This window comes from Zeugodacus cucurbitae, chromosome 5, assembly GCF_028554725.1.
Source record: "Zeugodacus cucurbitae isolate PBARC_wt_2022May chromosome 5, idZeuCucr1.2, whole genome shotgun sequence".
NCBI lineage: Eukaryota > Metazoa > Arthropoda > Insecta > Diptera > Tephritidae > Zeugodacus > Zeugodacus cucurbitae.
The window spans coordinates 8,743,837-8,765,434 of NC_071670.1; the positions used below are offsets into that span (position 1 = coordinate 8,743,837).

Here is a 21,598-nt window from a genome sequence, read left to right on the forward strand (position 1 = left end):
ATGTACTGGGGGTCACGTCTTAATAATCCGAAAGGACGCCAGTTGTATCAAACCATTATGAGCCACAATAACCTTGATATAATATCTCCTGGTAAGCCCACATACTGGCCCAGTGATCGTAACAAAATACCAGATTTAATTGATTTCGCTGTAACCAAAAATATAGATAGATCACTTGTGACAGTTGATACATGTACAGACTTATCTTCAGATCATTCACCTGTACTAATAAAGTTGTGTGAAGAACCCATATTCGTTGAGCCAAAGGTGGGTCTAACATCTCACAAAACGAACTGGTTAAAATACAAAAAATATGTGAGTAGCCACATTAATATTGATGTAAAAATAGATACAGAAAGAGATATTGATGAAGGTATAAGATAATTTAATGATGTAATATCAAATGCAGCTGTCATAGCAACACCAAACATAAGCAATAAACCGATTATCCGCAGAAAAATCACTAATAATGAAATAGAAAAGCTTGTAAATGAAAAAAGGCGAGCTAGACGTGAATGGCAGTTAAATCGCTCCCCTTCTACTCAGCTGCAACTAAAATATGCTGTACGAAAACTAAAAACAGCGCTTAAACGTGAAGAAGAATACCACACTCACAATTATATAAAGAAACTGTGTCCAAATTCAAACAAAGGAAATTCTCTTTGGAAAGCCCAAAAGTCAATGAAGCCTCCAGTCGACTCCAACTTGCCTATAAGAGGCTTGTGTGGAAACTGGGCACGAAGTGACGAGGATAAGGCAAATTGTTTTGCAAATCACCTAGAAAAGGTATTTCAACCTAATTGCCCAAAGAACAGCTTTAAGCTGTCAATCATCTCCAATAGCGCTAACGAATCGCTTGGGTCTATTCAAACGTCATCTTCTGAAATTATTAAAATCATAAAAGAGCTGAATCCAAAAAAGTCGGCAGGACACGATAAAATTACTACAAAAATGCTAATTGAGTTACCAAAAATTGCTTTAACAGTACTCTCCTTGCTCTTTAACGCTATTCTCAGTTTCGGGTACTATCCAATTCCATGGAAAAAGTCGCAGATCATCATGATAGAGAAACCAGGTAAAGACTTGACACAGCCGTCTTCATACAGACCAATCAGTCTTCTACCCTGTCTTTCTAAAATATTTGAAAAAGTGTTACTATCAAAGATGTCTCCTTTCCTCCATGAAAATAATGTAATACCAACGCACCAATTCGGTTTTCGTGCAAAACATGGCACTGTAGAACAAGTAAATAGAATTACTAACGAAATCAGAAGGGCGTTCGAGTATAGAGAGTACTGTTCTGCTATATTTCTAGATGTGGCTCAGGCGTTCGATAAAGTGTGGCATGACGGGCTTTTATATAAGATTAAAAAAAGCTTACCTCCCGAAATGCATAAAACCTTGGAGTCTTATTTAAAAATAGAAAGTTTACTGTCAAAGTAGGAGATTTCATATCTGAAGAACGACCAATAAGAGCTGGTGTACCGCAGGGCAGTGTCTTAGGGCCAACTCTATACATAATATATACAGCAGACCTTCCAACAGCTAGTAATGTTTTGACATCAACTTTTGCGGATGACACAGCTTTAGTGAGCCGAAACAAATGCCCAATTATAGCATCAAGAGCATTAGAAGATCATTTGATTTTTGTCGAAGAATGGCTAGCAAACTGGCGTATAAAAGTAAATGAACAAAAGTGCAAGCATGTTACATTTTCCCTAAGACCAAAAATGTGCCCGGCAGTAAAAATGAACAATATTTTATTACCCCAAGCGACTGAAGTAACATATCTTGGTAATCACTTGGATAGAAGGCTCACGTGGAAAAAACACACATCGAGCAAAATAACCTGCATGAAGATAAGAGCAGCACATTTAAATTGGCTTTTAAATAAAAATTCAAAACTTAGCCTAGACAACAAAGTTCTATTATACAACGCGGTCATAAAGCCGATATGGATGTACGGCATCCAACTGTGGGGTACGACCTGTGCAACCAATATCGATATAATTCAGAGATTCCAATCAAAAATGCTTAGAACAATCACGTGCTCACCATGGTACATGCGTAATGAAAATATCCATAAAGATCTTGGTATCCCTATGGTAAAGAAAGAAGTAGAGAACAGCAGAAACAAATATTTATCCAAACTCCGAGATCACCCAAACCCATTGGCTAATGCTTTATTACATTCTTGTAATCAATCACGTCTAAAAAGAAGAGATATACCAGCACACTGAGGAGCAACGTTTCACCAAAACAACTCAATCACTTGGTTGAGCTTGTCTAGTTTTTATTAGAATTAAGATTTTATAACTTATTGTTAGGCTTCAAAGAGCAGATTCAATAAATAAACAAATATTGAAAAAAAAAACTAAAAAAATCTCAACAATTACCGATATTAAATTAAATCGATCGATTAAACAATTGAAAAAATGTTGCCATATTAAAATATTGTTTTAAGGGGAAGAGGAAGACCATGGAAAATTCTTTGGTGAGGTTTTTCGCTACATTACTAATTTCAGATGTTTCAAATTCATAGTGTTTTAGGGTAATAAATTTCCAAAAATACCTCTCAATCCTGACTTTTAATCAAAGTCTTACTTTATATTGAATTTTATACTAAAGTATGATTTTTTATACTTTTTTAATATTATAAGGTTTATCATTACTTTCGGTTCATGGATCCTTTAATTTTTTGTTACGGCGTGCGTTAATTATGTCATAAAAAATCAACAATTCTCTATTTTTAATACTCACTCTGTCTTCTCATTTCAGTTACGCATATTTAAGCGCATGTAAAAAAGTTAATTTCTCCCGACTTATGTTCGCAATAAAGAATAAAGTTTTGCGATTGATTCACCATTCTATTTGATGTGACGTACAGCGCCTGGAGCTGACAATGAGAAGCGCAAAAATCAACGCTGGATGGCAGTGCACATCACGCCGTCTCTCGCACGCCTCCTCACTGCCTCCACGAAGAGTGACACAATTAAATGTTGGAAATTTAAGCATGAAACGCTGACGAAACGTGACTATAAGGAAAATTTAATTTCAACGTAAATTGAGTTGAGTTTAAACTTTGTCGGCGGAGTGTCGTGTCGTATGCTTCTGGCAACATGCCGTCACTTTCAAGCAAGCACACTTGATAAGAGAGCGGATGAGAGATGGAAAGTGTGCAGAATGAGATTACGTTACGTGGAAACGCAACGCTGTTCAATTTTGCGAAACGTGACAACGTTGCACTGTGCCAAAGGGTCGAAAGTTGACAGTTGCTTGACAGCTGACAATGAAAGTTAATACATTTGACAACTCAGCCAACGTTGATGCTGATGCTCTTTACTGTTACTGTTGCCACTGTCACTGCGTGGCGTTTGCGGTTGTAGCGGTGGAACTATGAGGTGACATTGTTGCAGTTGCAAACTTTGCCGCTGTCATCTGTATATTTAATTTAGTATTAAGTGAGCGCCGAGGAAAATTAAAAATATCAAAAATATTTTAAATTGTGTGAAAATTAAAATTTTAATATTTAAAATTAACACTTTATTGCAAATAATTAATGTATTCCTACTTTACTATTTTTCTATAAATTACAGTGTGCCAAAATTTAGTATATCTACCTTAAATAAATTTAGAATGTATGAAGAAAGTTGTGTGTAATGTGTGTGTATGTATAATGCACGAAATAAAATATTCGAAAATTTAATTTTCGCAAATAAATATATTAAAATCTAAAACATATGCAAAATGTATTTTGATTTCTCAGAGGTTAGGGTGAATAAAGGGTTTTTCAAAGGGAACGCTACAAAAAAAGACCGATAGCGATAGCAAACGACGCTATATTTTTTCTCACTCTTTTCACATTTCTTTTCGATAAGGTTTGCCGTTTCATCATGGAAAGATATATGATCCAACAACGAGTCGAAATTATTAAAATTTACTACCGAAATGCGGTAGTCCGATTTATGATGAGGCTCATTTGTGCTGAATGGTTTCGTCAATAACCAAAATATGAGTTATTTGTCACGCAGCAATCCACACGTACTCCATGAGTCACCATTCTTCTTCTTCTTGACTGGCGTAGACACCGCTTACACGGTTATAGCCGAGTCCAAAACAGCGCGCCACGTCTCCCTCCTTCTGGCAGTTTGGCGCCAAGGTCCCTCTCCACCTGGTCCTTCCATCGGAGTGGAGGTCTCCCTCTTCCTCGGCTTCCACCAGCGGGTACTGCATCGAATACTTTCAGAGCTGGAGCACTTTCATCCATTCGAACAACATGACCTAGCTGGATTATGTCTATGTCGTCGAATAACACATACAGCTCATCGTTCCATCGTCTGCGGTATTCGCCGTTGTCAATGTTTAAGGGACCATAAATCTTCCGCAAAACCTTTCTCTCGAAAACTCCTAGTGCCGTGAGATGAGAGACTTGTAGAGTTTGGTTTTTGTTCGTCGAGAGAGGACTTTACTTTTCAATTGCCTACTTAGTCCAAAGTAACACCTGTTGGCAGGAGTGATTCTGCGTTGGATTTTAAGGCTGACATTGTTGGTGTTGTTAACGCTGGTTCCCAAGTAGACGAAATTATCTACTACTTCAAAGGTATGACTGTCCACAGTGACGTGGAAGCCAAGACGCCAGTGCGCTGACTGTTCGTTTGATGACAGGAGATATTTCGTCTTGTCCTCATTGACCTCCAGACCCACTTGCTTCGCCTCCTTATCCATGCGGGAAAAAGCAGAACAAACGGCGCGGTTGTTGCTTCCGATGATATCAATATCATCGGCGTACGCCAGCAGCTGTACACTCTTATAGAAGAGTGTACCTGCTCTATTTAGCTCTGCAACTCGTATTATTTTTTCCAACATCAAGTTAAAGAAGTCGCACGATAGTCGCACCTTGTCTGAAACCTCGTTTGGTATCGAACGGCTCGGAGAGGTCCTTCCCAATCATGACGGAGCTTTTGGTGTTGCTCAACGTCAACTTACACAGCCGTATTAGTTTTGCGGGGATACCAAATTCAGACATCGCGGCATAAAGGCAGCTCCTTTTCGTGCTGTCGAAAGCAGCTTTAAAGTCGAGAAAGAGATGGTGTGTGTCGATCCTATTTTCACGGGTCTTCTCTAAAATTTGACGCATGGTGAATATCTGGTCTGTTGTTGATTTTCCAGGTCTAAAGCCACACTGATAAGGTCCAATCAGTTTGTTGACGGTGGGCTTTAGTCTTTCACACAGTACGCTCGATAGAACCTTATAGGTGATATTTATGAGGCTTATCCCACGGTAATTGGCACAGATTGTGGGATCTTTCTTTTTATGGATTGGGCAGAGTATACTGAGATTCCAATCGTCAGGCTTGCTTTCTTCCGATATTTATTTTACAAAGAAGCTGATGCATGCACCTTATCAGTTCTTCGCCGCCGTATTTGTATAGCTTGGCCGGTAGTCTATCAGCCCCCGCCGCTTCGTTGTTCTTCAGGCGGGTAATTGCTATTCGAATTTCTTCATGGTCGTCGTCGATTGGGGAATCGAGTTCGCCACCTCCTGGTGTTGCACTTTCACTGCCATTCAGCAGGTCGGAGAAGTGTTCCCTCCATAATCCCAGTATGCCCTGGACATCGGTTACCAGATTATCACCTTGGTCTCTACATGAGGATGCTCCTGTCTTGATACTTTCTTGCGTGAGCTTCTGAACATGACCCCTTCCCCATCTTCAGCCATCACCAGCATCAACGAAACCAAAAATATTAGCCTCGCATTCCAACGCAGAATCGCTCTTACCAACATGTGTTAGTTTGGACGGAGTGGACATTTAAATGAACTAAATCTCTCTCGATGAACCAAAGCCAAACTCTACAAGTCCCTTATCATCCCGTTCTGCTTTATGGCGCAGGAGCATGGACAATGTCAACCTCCGATGAGACGACACTAGGAGTTTTCGAGAAAAAGGTTTTGTGGAAGATTTATGGTCCTTTGGACATTGGCAAAAGCGAATACCGCAGATGATGGAACGATGAGCTGTATGAGTTATACGACGACATTGACATAGTTCAGCGAATATAAAGACAGAGGCTACATCATGTTGTTCGAATGACGAAAGCGCTTCAGCTTGGTAAAAAGTGACCTGGTTTCTATTGGTATTTCCAATTAGCACCAGTCAGCAAAAATGAGAGAAGACTAGCGCAAAACTAGATTCGCCTATAATCGCATAAGCGGTGCATACCCCAATTATGTATATATACTCGTATATGTATGTATATATAAATAAGATACGGTTGGCCAGACTCTCCCCATGCCATTCTTTTTAAAAGGGCAGAAGATATATAACGTCTTTAAAAAGTCAGAAATGTTTTTGAAAGATCTTAATTTATTAATATTTGTTTCGTTTATTTAGGATAAAGAGTGAATTTATTGATTTGTTATTTTAATTTTATGGTTTATTCATCTAGGAAAGCGAGTACCTTTAATTTATAATACTATTTTAAATTAATTTTTTGCTTTTGGTAAAATAATAATCTACCATAAACTTTACTTATCTCCCCTGGCCGATGTATTTACCCTGGGCATCGAAAAGGTAATAAAAAATGTATTTAGTGACTTGCCTCTACGTCAGAAGATAAATAAAAGGGACAAAAATCATAATATAGAGGTTTCATGAAAAAAAATCCAAGGTTTTTCTTTGGCCGTTTTCTCTACACAATTGAAACCTCTTATCGTAGAATCACCCATATATAATGGAAATCATATACAGTGGCTCACAGCTTATTTGACCCACATTATATTTTCAAAAATAAATGAGTATAACTTTTTAACTAAAAAAGATAGCAAAAAAGTAAAAACGCAGTTTCTTTAGTGGATATTGAAGGAATAATAAAACGCTTAATTTTTATTAATTTAACAAAAGGTTTCATATTTATTCAACTTAAAAGAAAAATACTCATGTTTTCAATGTCACAGCTTATTTGACCCATTTCTTAAATTAAATAAAAATTAACAAAATAACAAAAGGATAACATATATTTAATATTTTGTATGGCCTCCCTTCTCGTCTATGACCATTTTTAGGCGCTTTGGCATAGATTCCACCAACTTTTTTGTTGTTTCTGGAGGTATTTTAGCCCACTCTTCCATTAATGCAACTTTAAGATCGTTTTTATTGGAGATCTGTCGTTTGCGGATATTGGTATCCAAAATGGTGATTGTGCCGGTGGTTTCATCACATGTGGGCAATTGTAAATTAGCCAAGTTTGAACGATTCCCGCAGTATGTTTGGGATCGTTGTCTTGATAAAATCTAAAATTTTCCTTTACCCCTAGATCCTCGGCGCTTTGAATCAAATTATCCTTCAGGATATTGAGATATAGCATTTTGTCCATTGTTGACTCTATAAACTGAAGCCTTCCAACACCTGCAGCCGACATACAATCCCACATCATTACATGTCCACCACCACGCTTTACAGTCGGCTTTAGGTGCTTATCTTGAAGCTCTGTATTGGGCTTCCTCCACACATATAATCGTCCATCGGATCCAAAAATATTGAATTTGGACTCATCAGCAAAAATCATCATTCCAGAATCCTGCATCTTTTTTAAGTGCTCCTTTGCGAACTTCAAGCGGTTGTTTCTATTTTTTAATTTAATTTAATTTATTATTAATAAAAGGCTTCTTGCGAGCAACTTGGCCATGAAAATTATGTTCTCTTAAAACACGTCGAACGGTTTCCGTACAAAATGTTTTGCCGGTTATATCCTGCATCTCACTGGCTAGTTTTGGGGCTGAAATCCTTGGATTTTTTTTAATTTTTTGCACAATATAGCGTTCATCAGTTTTACTAAAAACCTTGTTTGGCGCTATTCTTCCTTTATTTTCGATGCGGTTTTCGAAAACGAATCTGTGGATGATGGCTTTCACGGTACCATCTGGTATATGCAAAATGTTTGCAATTTTTCGCCGAGAAAGTCCATTTTTATGGTGTTTAAGGACTAATTCTCGTTGTTCGATTGTTGTGCGTCTTCCCATGGTTGTAACACGTGCTTTCTTAACAAAATCCAATCAAAAGTGAAAATTCTATGTGCGAATATAATAAGCGAAGTGTAAACAAAAAAGCACCGTTAGGCTAAGCTTCTTGGAAGAGAAGCTGTGCATTAAATGCAGTGGGTCAAACAAGCTGTGACATTGAAAACATGAGTATTTTTCTTTTAAGTTGAATAAATATGAAACCTATTGTTAAGTTAACAAAAATTAAGCGTTTTATTATTTCTTCAATATCCAATAAAAAAACTACGTTTTTATTTTTTTGCTATCTTTTTTAGTTAAAAAGTTATACTCATTTATTTTTGAAAATATAAGGTGGGTCAAATAAGCTGTGAGCCACTGTACATATAAAGTATCTGCTATTTCTTGACTCCATCACTGCATTATGTATACAAGCTGATCAGCTCATTGATAGAATTTACTTTGCATATGTGCATATATGCTTATGTGTATTTACATTTACAAATATACGTTTGTATATATTTATGCACTGTTCATTTGTGTTAATTGATTTTCTTAAGCGCTATAATGCTAATAAAATCAATTTGCTTTAGTGCATTTCTATAAGTTACTAGATGCTCATATCACTTAAGAATTACATGTAAATGAGTGTGGAAAACATAGAAATACAGTTGAAAATAATTTTGAAGCTATTATATGTATGTGTGTACACAAAATAACTGGGACAAATAAATAAACAGTTTTTGCGGCAAAATACATAAATACATAAATAGAGCTGATTTGAAGGTGGATGATGGATTATGTGTATGTAATTTTTGTACTCTGATTCTCATTTAGCGAAAATCTGCATTATCTAAGCATACAATTTTGTGTTTAACGCATTTCATTTAATATAATACTGTTTTTGTCATTTTCTAAAGAATTCATTCAAATACAGTCAGTTTTTTGAGACCCTAACAATTGATGCATTAAATTTTGATTAAAATTATAAATGAGAAATAATCAATTAAATTAAAGCCTTTTAAGTGCTCTGTCATTATTAATTCATAATTAAAGCCGAATCACTTGACAAAATTTACATTCTTAATGAAAATGCATGAAATGAAAGCTCCTGAAAATCACAATAATATATATTCATACATAACAATAGAAATTATCCTACTAAATCATCATTTCAGACTCAAGTACTGGTACATAAAAACCCAATTTCGCATCTAAGCTACTTGTCATATTATTATTTTCTATGCTTTTAACCTGTTATAGCTTCAGGCAAATCCACGCGGTTGATTGCAATTTGTAATTAAAATGCCATAATCCTAACATTTAAGCGCAGTGTAATAATCACTTTATCTATTTGCGGCTATTTTGGTGAAATAATTGTGGTTGCCGAAATTTGGTTTCGCAGAATTTACGATAATTGCATATAGCTGCTTAAGATGCTTTATTTAAGGAACTGCTTAATTTGCGGCAAATGTTAGAATATTGCATTGCTGAATAACAACCAAAGCTTAAATTTAGCAAAGGGTTTGGGTTTTTCCGCTTTGCCTTCGGAAAGCCCTTGAAATTTTTTGTGACTCTAAAAAATGTTTTCCATCCAAATGTGTTGGGTCCAAGCGCTTTCAATCGAGTGAAAGCTCTCTTAAACCAGTGAAAGCACAATTAAATTAGTGACACATTTTATCTCTAAGCAGTGAAAGCTCAAAATTGAAAGATTACTAAGTAAATCAATATTTTTTTTTACAACAGTAAAATATATTTATTCTATTCTCAAAGTAAAGCAAAATGGGTATAAATAATATTAGGTTGCCAAATATCTTCCTTCCGCTTTTTTGCTCTTTATTCAAAGTGTTACAGTGATCGGACTTAGTTCAAATATGCGCTGTTTCGTTTGATAATATGTTTCCATCCAGACGGCAACTTCATAATACCCACCTCCCCCGTAGAAGGCCCCCTTCTTATTTGCGAAGAACTCTGACAGCCACCTTTCACAAGCCTCTTTTGAGTTCTACTTTACATCACCAAGGGCGTTCGCCATGGACAGGAACAGGTGGTAATCACTTGGCGCTATGTCCGGGCTATATGATGCATGCGATAAAACCTCCCATCCGAGCTCCCGTAGTTTTTGATGAGTCATCAACGATGTGTGTGGTCTGGCGTTGTCCTGGTGGAACAGTTCACCCTTCCTGTTGGCCAATTCTGGACGCTTCTGATCGATCGCCTGCGTCTGGCAGCTCATAGTGGATGATTCCCTTTCAATCCCACCAAACACACAACAAAACCTTCCTGGCCGTCAATCCCGACTTGACCCTCTTTTTTCGTCGCCAGTCACCATCAGCTTCAAAAATGCATTGATTCGGTCCAGAAGGTTTTTTTGCGTCAAATCATGCGGCAGCCAAATATCAAACTTTTTTGTGTATCCAGCGTTCTGCAGATGGTTTAAAATGGTTTGGTGACTAACTCCCATCTCCTGGGCGATGTCCCGGTCTAACTCGATGTTTTCCATGATTTGAACGGTTGTCACAGGTATTCCGCCGGTTGCCTTATCCTTGTTGTCGTTTTCACCCACTCTGAATCGTCGAAACCATTCCTCCACAGTTGGAAATGATAGAGTACCATCCTCCAAAATACCATTAATCTCCCGTAGCGTTTTTCCAGCGGATTTGCCTTTAACGAAGGAAAATTTTAAAATAGCGCGAATTTCGGCGTAAGTGAACTCCATTTTTAAACTCGCAATATCAAAACTAATCATGCATAGCGTCGTTTTGTAGGTTATGTCAAGACCTTTCACAGATGTATAGTATTGCCAAATACCTAATATAATCTTTTTTGGTTCAGAAAAGGTTTTTATCAAAACGCATAACCGATATCATTTAGATTTTAAAAGTTTTCATGGACATAGCTTGACCTTTAGTCAACTTGTAGACTCATAACGATTTCATTACTTAGAGAAGCTATTGATATTATATTGAAATCTCATTAAGATTAATGAAAGCCTGACTCGTTATGGAATGAAAGCAATAATAAGAATGCGTTCACATAAATATTTTAAAATTAAATTCGATTGAGCTTCCCACAATTAAAAAACTTATCTATACCTGAGCAGTCTGTTAAAAATAAGTATGAGTAATAGCTAACTCAGTTGAGGTTGCAGTGAAAGCTTTGGGTGTTCGATGAAAGCTCGAATGAAAAATTTAGCCTAATAAATGTCTACTTATTATTTATGTAACAAGAATTGATGTTATATGATTAGATAGCTTTAGAATTAAATGCCATGGAAGAACCTGTCGTTAATATTTCTTTATCGATAATTACTGTGACTCTAGCAGTATTTTTATTTTGGCATTTACTTAATCACTTTTGCTTCTCCATACTAACTTACCTGCAGAAATACAAAAGAATTCTCAGCAGAACTTCACTTGTTTTGCAAAGGGATTAACTACTTCATACGTAAACAGCGTGTATTTACCGACCTTAAACTACCTGCCTAGCGCTACCTGTCTCTTTCTTCACTGCTGTGCGCGATAGTATAAAAGCGGATTCATCAGAGAACTCCCCACAGTCTACACTAAAACATATTACAATCAACAATCCACGAGCTCTAACAGAATAGCAACACAACCTTTTGTCACACCACATCAAGATCACTTCGCTGCCTACTTACAATGCCCTACTTCCGCTCCAGCTATTCCTTCAGCATTGAGGGCAACACGCGCACCTTCCATCACCGCTGGTGCATGGCCGGTCGTACGTATGAGTGTGATGCATGTAGCAGCTCATGTGATGTACGCGCTGGCTATAAGGAACACTGGTCCAAAGTCGGACGATCGCTTTGCAGCGACGAGCAACGCACACAGCTGAAAACCATAGAGGAGCAACGCATAACGAATTTCATACTCTGCAATGACCACAACAGGAGCAATAATGAATTTTTGTTGGACGCCGGCATACAAGCGATACCGGAATTATTGCGTCTGCTCTTCCACGACACCGCGCGGCTACACTTTCGTTTGAGTTTCTATACGCGCATCTTGAACGAAACGGATTTTCTTTTCGCCAGCGGCGAACTAACGTTGGAGCATCACCTGGACATTAGAGAGACTGTGGATGTGCTATTCCTTATGTTGCTGGAGAAAATCGAGGCTTATATGTATACTTGCTATCCAACGCGCGCTGCGGAGTATAGCGTGAAGCGCATAAAGATTTACGCATATCGCGAACTTACCACTAGCACATCCTCGTCAAATGCGCCCCCAAAATGCATACTACCGCTACAGTATCGTGTGAAGCATGCCACCGCAGCACCAGCTACAAAGCCGATCAGCGCGGAGACTGCTGCCGACGCGAATCTTTACTGTTTCCGCGTTTGTGCGCGCACACAAGAGTTGTATGTGGTGCCCTACCAGCTGGGCATCAGTCCGAGCAATACATGCTCTACTGAAGTAGAGCAGCGCACACAACAAACTTGGGATCGCGTCGGCTGTGGCGCCCATTATATAATGTTGCAGAGTGTAGATGGCGCTCAGCAACAACTCTTGGAGATCTCGAACATTTGTCGCTTTCTACGCACCGATGAGGATGATCGTGTGCACACCTGCTCTCAGTGCAAGGCGAATTTTACACAACGCACTAAGTTACAGCTACACAAGGCGCTCGATTGTGGACGCGGTTTTGAGGTACTACAACTGGATAGTGGTAATTTGGAGATTTACGAGAACTGTCTGCAGATGCGTTGTGACAACTACAACTGGCCGCTTTATGGTATAATAGAATCATTGTGTGTGAGTTTAAGTAATTAAAGATGATAATTGTTAAAAAGTTTTTAATTTAAATAAGTAAATATACAAAAATTATTTTTTATTTTCACATTCAATAATTTTGGGCCTTTTCTCTCTTTACTTATCTTATTTGGATTTTTTGGTTAAAGTCGAAATTTCGATTGAGTATGATATCTTCACGTTAAATTCAAAATCTTCCGGTTCCAGTCGAATTGAAAACTGTATCTATATCTATAAACTATATCGGCATATTTTTGTATTTTCACTCATAGTTTAAGGTATATATTCTTGCGGGTCCCAGATCAAGATCTCCGAGTGTCACCAAAATCTAACATAATATTTTATGTTCAAACTTTTATAGAAAGCTCTGACGAAGTTTTCATTTTAAGTACTTTATATTAATTAATGTTCACATTATTTATGCTTTTTATTGCTTTTGCTCATTAGCTTTCAAAGGCACCTTGGAAGCTCTAAAGGATCAAAAACTGTCCTTTTCCAGTTTTAACCATAAAATGATTACTTATTCTAGTCTTAAGGTATTTTACTATTTATCATGCAAGCTTTCGAAGGAAAGGAAAGTTCTTTAACTTGACTTGGCTTAGCTTCACTTGTGCTTGAAACACCAGTATATATTTTAATTAATTCTTTAAAGTTATTATATTATAACAACAATAAAAATAACTTTCAAAATCTGTACTACGGAAACCCTCTCAAAGCTCTGTGGAATCGAAAACCATTTCGGTTATTGTGGAGTTTTTTTACATTTATTCTTTAGTCTGGCCTTAGTATTTTGCTATTTATAATGAAAGCTTTCGAAATTATGAAAGCTCTTTAAATTGACTTAGCCTTGGCTTAATTTGTGCTTGAACATTGTTGTATATTTGAATTCCTTTTTATAAAATCTATTCTAATATAACATCAATAAAATATGGGTTCGTAATCTGTTCTATAGAAACGCTTTGAAAGCTGTGTGAGTTTTAAATGCTTTCGATTCAGTAAATTTACTGCGATATATCAAAAGTATTTCCCAATACTGAATTGAAAGTGAAGTTTTTAAACTTGTGATTTTAAGAGCTTTAAGCTTTTGAAAGCTCTTTTAACAGTCAACTGTGCTTAAAAGACCAGTACTAATCTTTTACACAATACATTGTTTTAACAACACTGCGAATTCTGACTCCACAAATTCAGCGAAAGATCCTTTAAAGCTTTAAGCGTTACAACAATTTAACTTGCAATACATATTTCACTTATATTTTATATATCATTATAATTTAATCTAATCTACCTGTTATAAACTTTCTCAATTCAAACTCAAATCATTTAGACTGTCTTCCCATCACTATGCAATTTATCACTTTCAATTCCTGTCATTTAACAATTTCCGCCAATTTCTGTGCCAATTAAATTCAAATTTAATCAGCTCAACACGAAATTTCCTCGCGGATTAACTGTGATAGCACGTAGCCAGGTGCTGGTGATGTTTCCGGTGGCCACAACGCTAATTACCTGGCGTAAGCGACAGCTGTCAGGTTAACTTTACCTTTGGTTTATACTCACCACCCATCGCATGGCGGAAGCTTTTACGCATTCGTAGGTTTGTAGCAATTTCGCTAGGCAATTTCTTGACTGAAATTCATATGTAAACTTTTGCACAGGCTTCACTTAACTGTTGCGATCTTATGTAATTATTATTTAATATAATAATAGTAAAGCTAATTAGTCATTCCTTGGTGGATTTGTTTGGAAGAATTTCCAGAGACAACAGGTGTGCCTTAAAAAGGATATAATTGCAAATTCATTTAGGCAAATTAATACGCATCAGGACACCTTTTCAATATTTAACTTCTTGAAAAATTAAATATAGTGGAAGCTGACATTCAATTAAGGAGCTTTGGATAACATAATAAGCAAGCTTTTACATGCAATGCTTTATAAAGTTTCTAAAGCTAAATGTTTAGACAAGCATCAATTGTACTCAGCTTGTACTATTAATTTGTGGCAATGTATTTAAAAGGCTCTAACCTTTTTGCTCGCTTTCTAAACTTTCAAAGCGATGCAAGCTTATTCTAAATTAAATCTATAAAAGCTCGTCACTTCGACATGAAAACTTCAAGGGCCAAAGTGAAAGCTTTAATTCTATTTTCAATAAAATCCGAAAATTGCTAGACAATCGCAATATTGATTAAAATGAAATTTTAGTAAAAGCTGCGACGAAAGCCTTTTACAAATTAAAAGCTTTATAAAAGCTCTTTGATAATATTTCTGTAAAATGTAGTGAATACAACATTCCCGCTTCTTACATTACGCAGAAATAAGGGCGAACTGTTAAACAACTTTTGAGCTTATGAAGCTTTATTAGGTTATGAAAGCGTTTGTGTTTTCTTAAGTGGTTCCTTAATGACTTTTATACAATTTCGCTTTGAGTTCCCATTTGTGAAAGTTGGTTAATATCTATAAATATCCTCACAATTTGTTACTTTCCGACCTCATCAGATATTCTAAATTTGTGTGACTCCATGTCATCAAGAGTAAAACAAATAACACTTGAAATTTTATGCGAACGAATTTTCCACTTCCTTGCAATGCTTTGCGTCTTGCCAAATGCATTGCATTCGCTCTTCCGTTTTCGCAAGCAAGCACTTAAGCATTTGCCAACTGCAAAGCAAACATAAATCCCCGCAAATAAATTTTCTTCAAATGTCAACTCAAAAGAAAACTATACGTGCGTTTGAGAGGACTTTCATACCATACATATGTATGTAGTCGTATGTGACTGCATGGAAATAGAATAATAAAAATAATTGCAAATAAATTACGAAAGTTTTGGGTAAATGAAAGCAAAGAGAAAGCATATGGCTTGTCGGAAATATTTAACTAATTTTCTACTTTCTTCTAGAGCAGCACAATTGACTAGTGAGAGGGATCAGCAGTCTTCAATAGAGATTCTTTATGATAGTTGATTCAAAATCAAGCGCTGTTGCCTTCTGAATATGAGTTTAGAAGATCTCTCTTAAGGTATTACCACCATCAATAGATTGTAATAGACAAATGTGTCCAATGTCATTGGCACATTGACTATTAAGGATCGAGGGTCTCACATGATGCACACATGTTACCAAATTACATTATAAGATAAAGCCTTTCAAGTGGACATTTGTCACACACATTAGAATGTAAGAAGAACCTTAACACTTACCACCTGTGGTGCGTCTCAAGTGGAACATATGTTTATAAGATGAATATTAGATTGTAAGAATATTTGTATTTAGTCTTAAGGATTAGTATATGTATAAAAATAAGGTAAAAATAGTCAGTAAATCCTTTGGATGACTCAAAGCTGACTCAACCATCACACCCAAAAAATTTAGTTTTTACTACACGACATTCCGGTCTGTTGGTAATTCTGCCAAGAGACTTCCCCGAACAAAGCTCGAATGTTTAACTTGCACCTTCTTGCTCATATTCCTTGTTCCTAGAAGAACTATTAAAAGAACACGGAATTTTTCACCAATGACCGTGAACATTTTTCTTGAGCTCCGTAAATTGTCGATTATTTAAAGTAATTTTATGTAAAATTAAATTGTCTTCTATCAATCTTTTTTTTATTTTTTTGTTTTTGGGCTAAAGCTAGAGATATTTTCATCAGACCTCAAGGCTATCTCAAACTAACTCCTCTTAACTAATAATAAAGTTTAGAAGCATACTCCTAATGTAATATCTTTCCGAGACATTACAAGCAGATTTCATATGATTCTTATAGTATTTATGGATTTTATCTTTTTTAGGGAATTCTTTGCAAGGAAGACCTTCCAGTTATTGTAAATTTGCTGGCTGGTGCCACTTTTGTTTCGTTTGGTCAAAAATTCTGTCCACATCCGGCTCGCAAGAGATAAGTTTTCCACGATCTTAATACACTCATTGTATGTGTAAATATGATGGTCCCCATTTTTACTATATTTTTGAAGATTTCGTAGCATTCTCAATCAATTTATGATACGAAATTCGTTCGTTAAAGATCAATTCATATATTCATATTCAATTAAAAAGAATGCTTTAATTTAAGGGACGATATAAAGGTTCTCTTACAGGTGAAGAATAAAAATATGATTTGTTCTCGGAAACTTACCAAAAACATACTACAATCTAAATCCTTTGTATTAACGCATACTTTTCTATCTGGCTCTCTCTTTTTTTTGCACAATTTCTTTCTATCGCTCTCTCGTTCTCTCTGAAACGTTTGTTTCGTTTGGTCATCATATTTTTATCTCTCTCTCACTATCACTTTTAACTCCTTACCTCTCACATGTTTTCTCACTATCACCATCTCTCTCTGTCTCTCATTCTCTGTCTTCCTAATGCTTCAAATATTCTCAAAACTTTTAAGTCACTTTCGCTTTGAAGACTTAGGTACTTCACTAACAATGCGAAAATACATATTTACGCACACATAAGCAAACAATAGTTACCGCTAGTCACAGTACTGACATGCATATATTACATATTATTGTCCTTGGCTGCCACCAAAAGGATTTACATAAGTAATTGCTGTGGTATTTCAAAGTTCAAGTCCATGATGCAATTAGCATTAACAAACAAAACAAACAACAGGACGCTGAACAATGGAGAGATAGACATACCAACTCAGCGGACAAATGAACAGCACAATGAAATGCAACGGAAAGAAGCTCAGGTAACCGGGAAGAATTTTAAGCTACCTCAAAGCGCAAGCGTACTCGTAAACGAGTACAGTAGTTACGAGTACAGAAATGCAAATGACAAAGCAAATGCCATGAAGAATAATAGAGAGGTAGTATGAAGGTGTGTGTAAAAAAATAAATAAATTCATATTATTTTTGACTCTTAACGGCTTATGAGGACAACTAACTTCACTACAATATATAAGTGATCTTAAATTTTAATATTTTAGATAGGGCTATTTAAATTACTAAGCCATTTTCATTAAAAATATTCCTATGGTATGGTAACCTGAAATATACTCGTTCGCAATACTGAATACAGTTAGGAGTTATCTAAATAATTGAAACCCCAAAAGTCGGCTTAGTAGCAAGATTTTTTTATAGCATTCGGCATAATATGAAATAATCGTATTATAAACTACAGACATAATAATTTAGAACTGAGCGTAAAAAACGGGATAGCGACCATAACAGAACAATACGATTTCCGAATGTGATAGAATGGAAAACGAGTATAAGAACTCCAGATATAAAATTATATATTATATTTCACTGACTAGGGAAAGTGCCACTTCTGGAACAATCACTTTTCCAAACCGATCATTGATCTCTCGGGAAGAATCAACATGTTTACAGAAATTCCAAAATGCACTAGAATCAGAATAGTATTCAAGTACACTAACTGTCATGGATTCGAGTTCAAAGATGAGAATTATAAAAAATGCATAACATCACTTCCATATTATTATCCACACAATAAAATTAAAAATGGGTGGGAGTCTAGTTTAACTAAAAGTCTAGTTTAACTCTAGTCATCGTGGCTCGAATATTCGAAATTCAACTGCAGGAGATGTATATTTGAGAAATCCCGGTTAAGCTCGCAGTCGTCGAGGACAATAGGTTGTATTTCTATTTTATTAATTTCCATGAGAGTAGATCTGGTACTTCTTTATTAATTTATATAAACTTACCTGAAATTATTAAGCTTTTAAACGCATCGATGCCATTATGTATAGAATTCGATTACTTTTAAATGGCTACCAAGGTGGTAATCTGGTAACCGATGTCCAGGGCATACTGGGATTATGGAGGGAACACTTCTCCGACCTGCTGAATGGCAGTGAGAGTACAACACCAGGAGATGGCGAACCCGATCCCCCAATCGTTGACGATGGAACAGATGTTCCATTACCCGACCATGAAAAAATTCGAATAGCAATTACCCGCTTGAAGAACAACAAAGCAGCGGGGGCCGATAGATTACCGGCAGAACTATTCAAATACGGCGGCGAAGAACTGATAAGGTGCATGCATCAGCTTCTTTGCAGAATATGGTCGGAAGAAAGCATGGCTGACGATTGGAATCTCAGTGTGCTCTGCCCAATCCATAAAAAGGGAGATCCCACAATCTGCGCCAATTACCGTGGGATCAGCCTCCTAAATATCGCATACAAGGTTCTATCGAGCGTATTGTGTGAAAGACTAAAGCCCACCGTCAACAAACTGATTGGACCTTATCAGTGTGGCTTTAGACCTGGAAAATCGACAACTGACCAGATATTCACCATGCGCCAAATCTTGGAAAAGACCCGAGAAAAGAGGATCGACACACACCACCTTTTTGTCGATTTTAAAGCTGCTTTCGACAGCACGAAAAGGAGTTGCCTTTACGCCGCGATGTCTGAATTTGGTATCCCCGCAAAACTAATACGGCTGTGTAAATTGACGTTGAGCAACACCAAAAGCTCCGTCATGATTGGGAAGGACCTCTCCGAGCCGTTCGATACCAAACGAGGTTTCAGACAAGGTGACTCACTATCGTGCGACTTCTTTAACCTGATGCTGGAAAAAATTATAAGAGCTGCAGAGCTAAACCGAGAAGGTACAATCTTCTACAAGAGTGTACAGCTCCTGGCGTACGCCGATGATATTGATATCATCGGAAGCAACAACCGCGCCGTTTGTTCTGCTTTTTCCCGCATGGATAAGGAGGCGAAGCGAATGGGTCTGGAGGTGAATGAGGACAAGACGAAATATCTCCTGTCATCAAACAAACAGTCGGCGCATTCGCGTCTTGGCTCCCACGTCACTGTTGACAGTCATAACTTCGAGGTCGTAGATAATTTCGTATACCTGGGAACCAGCATCAACAACACGAACAATGTCAGCCTCGAAATCCAGCGCAGAATAACTCTTGCCAACAGGTGCTACTTTGGACTGAGTAGGCAATTGAACAGTAAAGTCCTCTCTCGACGAACCAAAATCAAGCTCTACAAGTCGCTTATCATTCCCGTCCTGCTTTACGGTGCAGAAGCTTGGACGATGTCAACATCAGATGAGACGACACTAGGAGTTTTCGAGAGGAAAATTTTGCGCAAGATTTATGGTCCTCAGAACATTGGCAACGGCGAATACCGCAGACGATGGAACGATGAGCTGTACGAGTTATACGACGACATTGACATAGTTCAGCGAATAAAAAGACAGCGGCTACGCTGGCTAGGTCATGTTGTCCGAATGGGCGAAAACACTCCAGCCCTGAAAGTGTTCGATGCAGTACCCGCCGGAGGAAGCCGAGGAAGGGGAAGGCCTCCACTCCGTTGGAGGGACCAGGTGGAGAGCGACCTGGTTACACTTGGGATCTCCAACTGGCGCCGAACTGCGAAGGAGAGAGACAGGTGGCGCACTATCGCCGATTCGGCTATAACCGGCTAAACGGTTGCAACGCCAATCACATACATCACATACATACCAAGGGTACGCTTGATGAAGTCTCTACGCTGAACTCAATTTCCGACGGTTTTCAAGCATATATCGGACGATACTGCTGCAATTAGACGTTCGATATTCGTACGAAGTTCTAATTCATCTATCGCCGTTGACTTCTTGGCATGGACCATAGACTAGACGTAACTCCACAGGAAATAGTCTAATGGTGTCAAATCGCACGACTGAGGCGGCCATTTGGTGAGATGACACGTTCACCAAACTTGGTTTTCAATAAATCGATTGTGACATTCTCTATGGAGCTTTTCCGCCGTCCTATTGGAACCACAAATTGTAGCCGATACGGGCCAATAATATTCGGTTATCATTGAGCGGTAGCGATTCTCATATCACCTGAACTTAGCCTTTCCTTATTTGTTTTTCAATACGTTTCTTAATTCTTATCTCTTAACTACGTATACATATGTGTGTATTTATTCTATATTTATTGCTTACTTCAGATATCAATGCCAATGAATTTGTATTTTACAACTTTTTAGATTAACTGTGTAACTTACGTCTACCTAACGCACTTATATACATACATACACTTGTTACTCTATTATCCGTTGCTGCTTGTGTGCTTTGATATTTAGTGGAGTGTATATATTCGTTTTCTTTAACTTATTGTTTTCATGTACATATGTATTTATGAACAAAAGATAAGTAGCTATTGTTAAGTACGCGTAACTTTGTGAATAGATGTGGGTGCTGAGAAAGTTAATAAATTAAATGGTATATATACAATTCTTTCTTTCGGATAAGATATGAACTGAAAGACTGTGTACTAAAAATGTGCATACAAGGCTGAAACATCTGAAGTAATAAATGTGGCGAAATTGTAAGACTACCCCGTTATCTACAACCAATCAGATGGATTTTCTTCAAAGCTTTTCTTAATGAAAATTACTACTTGCCGTTCGACGAAACTGAAGAGAGTTCGATTATTATTTTCTTCCCTGCTATTATACGATTGCAACAGATCCTCAGCTTTTTTCTACCTAACTTAATAGATCTTTCAAATATCTTTTCTTACTCTTAGTTACATTAGTAACTTACTTTAGTTGTCAAATGCAATCAATAATCTGGTCGATGTGAGTTTAAAGAAAATTAGAAAGATGATCTGCTAAACCTCAAGCTTCGTAAAAACGGTGTAATGAAATCGAAAAATACCCAAGAAATAGATTACGAATATCAAAATTTATTTCTCCCCCTACTGGCAACACTATCAAATGTTGTAAAATATATGGACAATAACAGCGCTCTCTCGAATCAAAGAGTTCGCTTCACATTTGCTTTGGTTAATAGCTATGATATCGAAAAATGTTTATCAGTATAGCGTGAGTAGCGGTGCAAATAAGTTC

General features: G+C 37.1%; 2 protein-coding genes across 4 annotated transcripts in view; both read left to right on the forward strand.

Annotated features, from left to right (window-relative positions):
• The window catches only part of LOC105220042 (uncharacterized), a 37,185-nt gene extending 33,546 nt beyond the window's left edge, over nt 1–3,639 (forward strand). For all 3 annotated transcript variants that reach the window (XM_054231059.1, XM_054231058.1, XM_054231060.1), the window contains one exon: nt 2,779–3,639. The gene's annotated coding sequence lies outside the window, so the exon portion shown is untranslated. The remainder of the gene's footprint in view (nt 1–2,778) is intronic.
• A 7,930-nt stretch (nt 3,640–11,569) lies between these two features.
• On the forward strand, nt 11,570–12,792 carry LOC128921922 (protein terminus-like). Its single transcript, XM_054230962.1, has one exon. The coding sequence runs from the start codon at nt 11,659–11,661 to the stop codon at nt 12,790–12,792; it is 1,134 nt and encodes a 377-aa protein (XP_054086937.1). The 5' UTR covers nt 11,570–11,658.
• Nucleotides 12,793–21,598: the final 8,806 nt, after the last annotated feature.

Coding starts and splice junctions, on each gene's coding strand:
- LOC128921922 (XM_054230962.1), top strand. CDS start 11,659: ATGCCCTACTTCCGCTCCAGCTATTCCTTCAGCATTGAGGGCAACACG.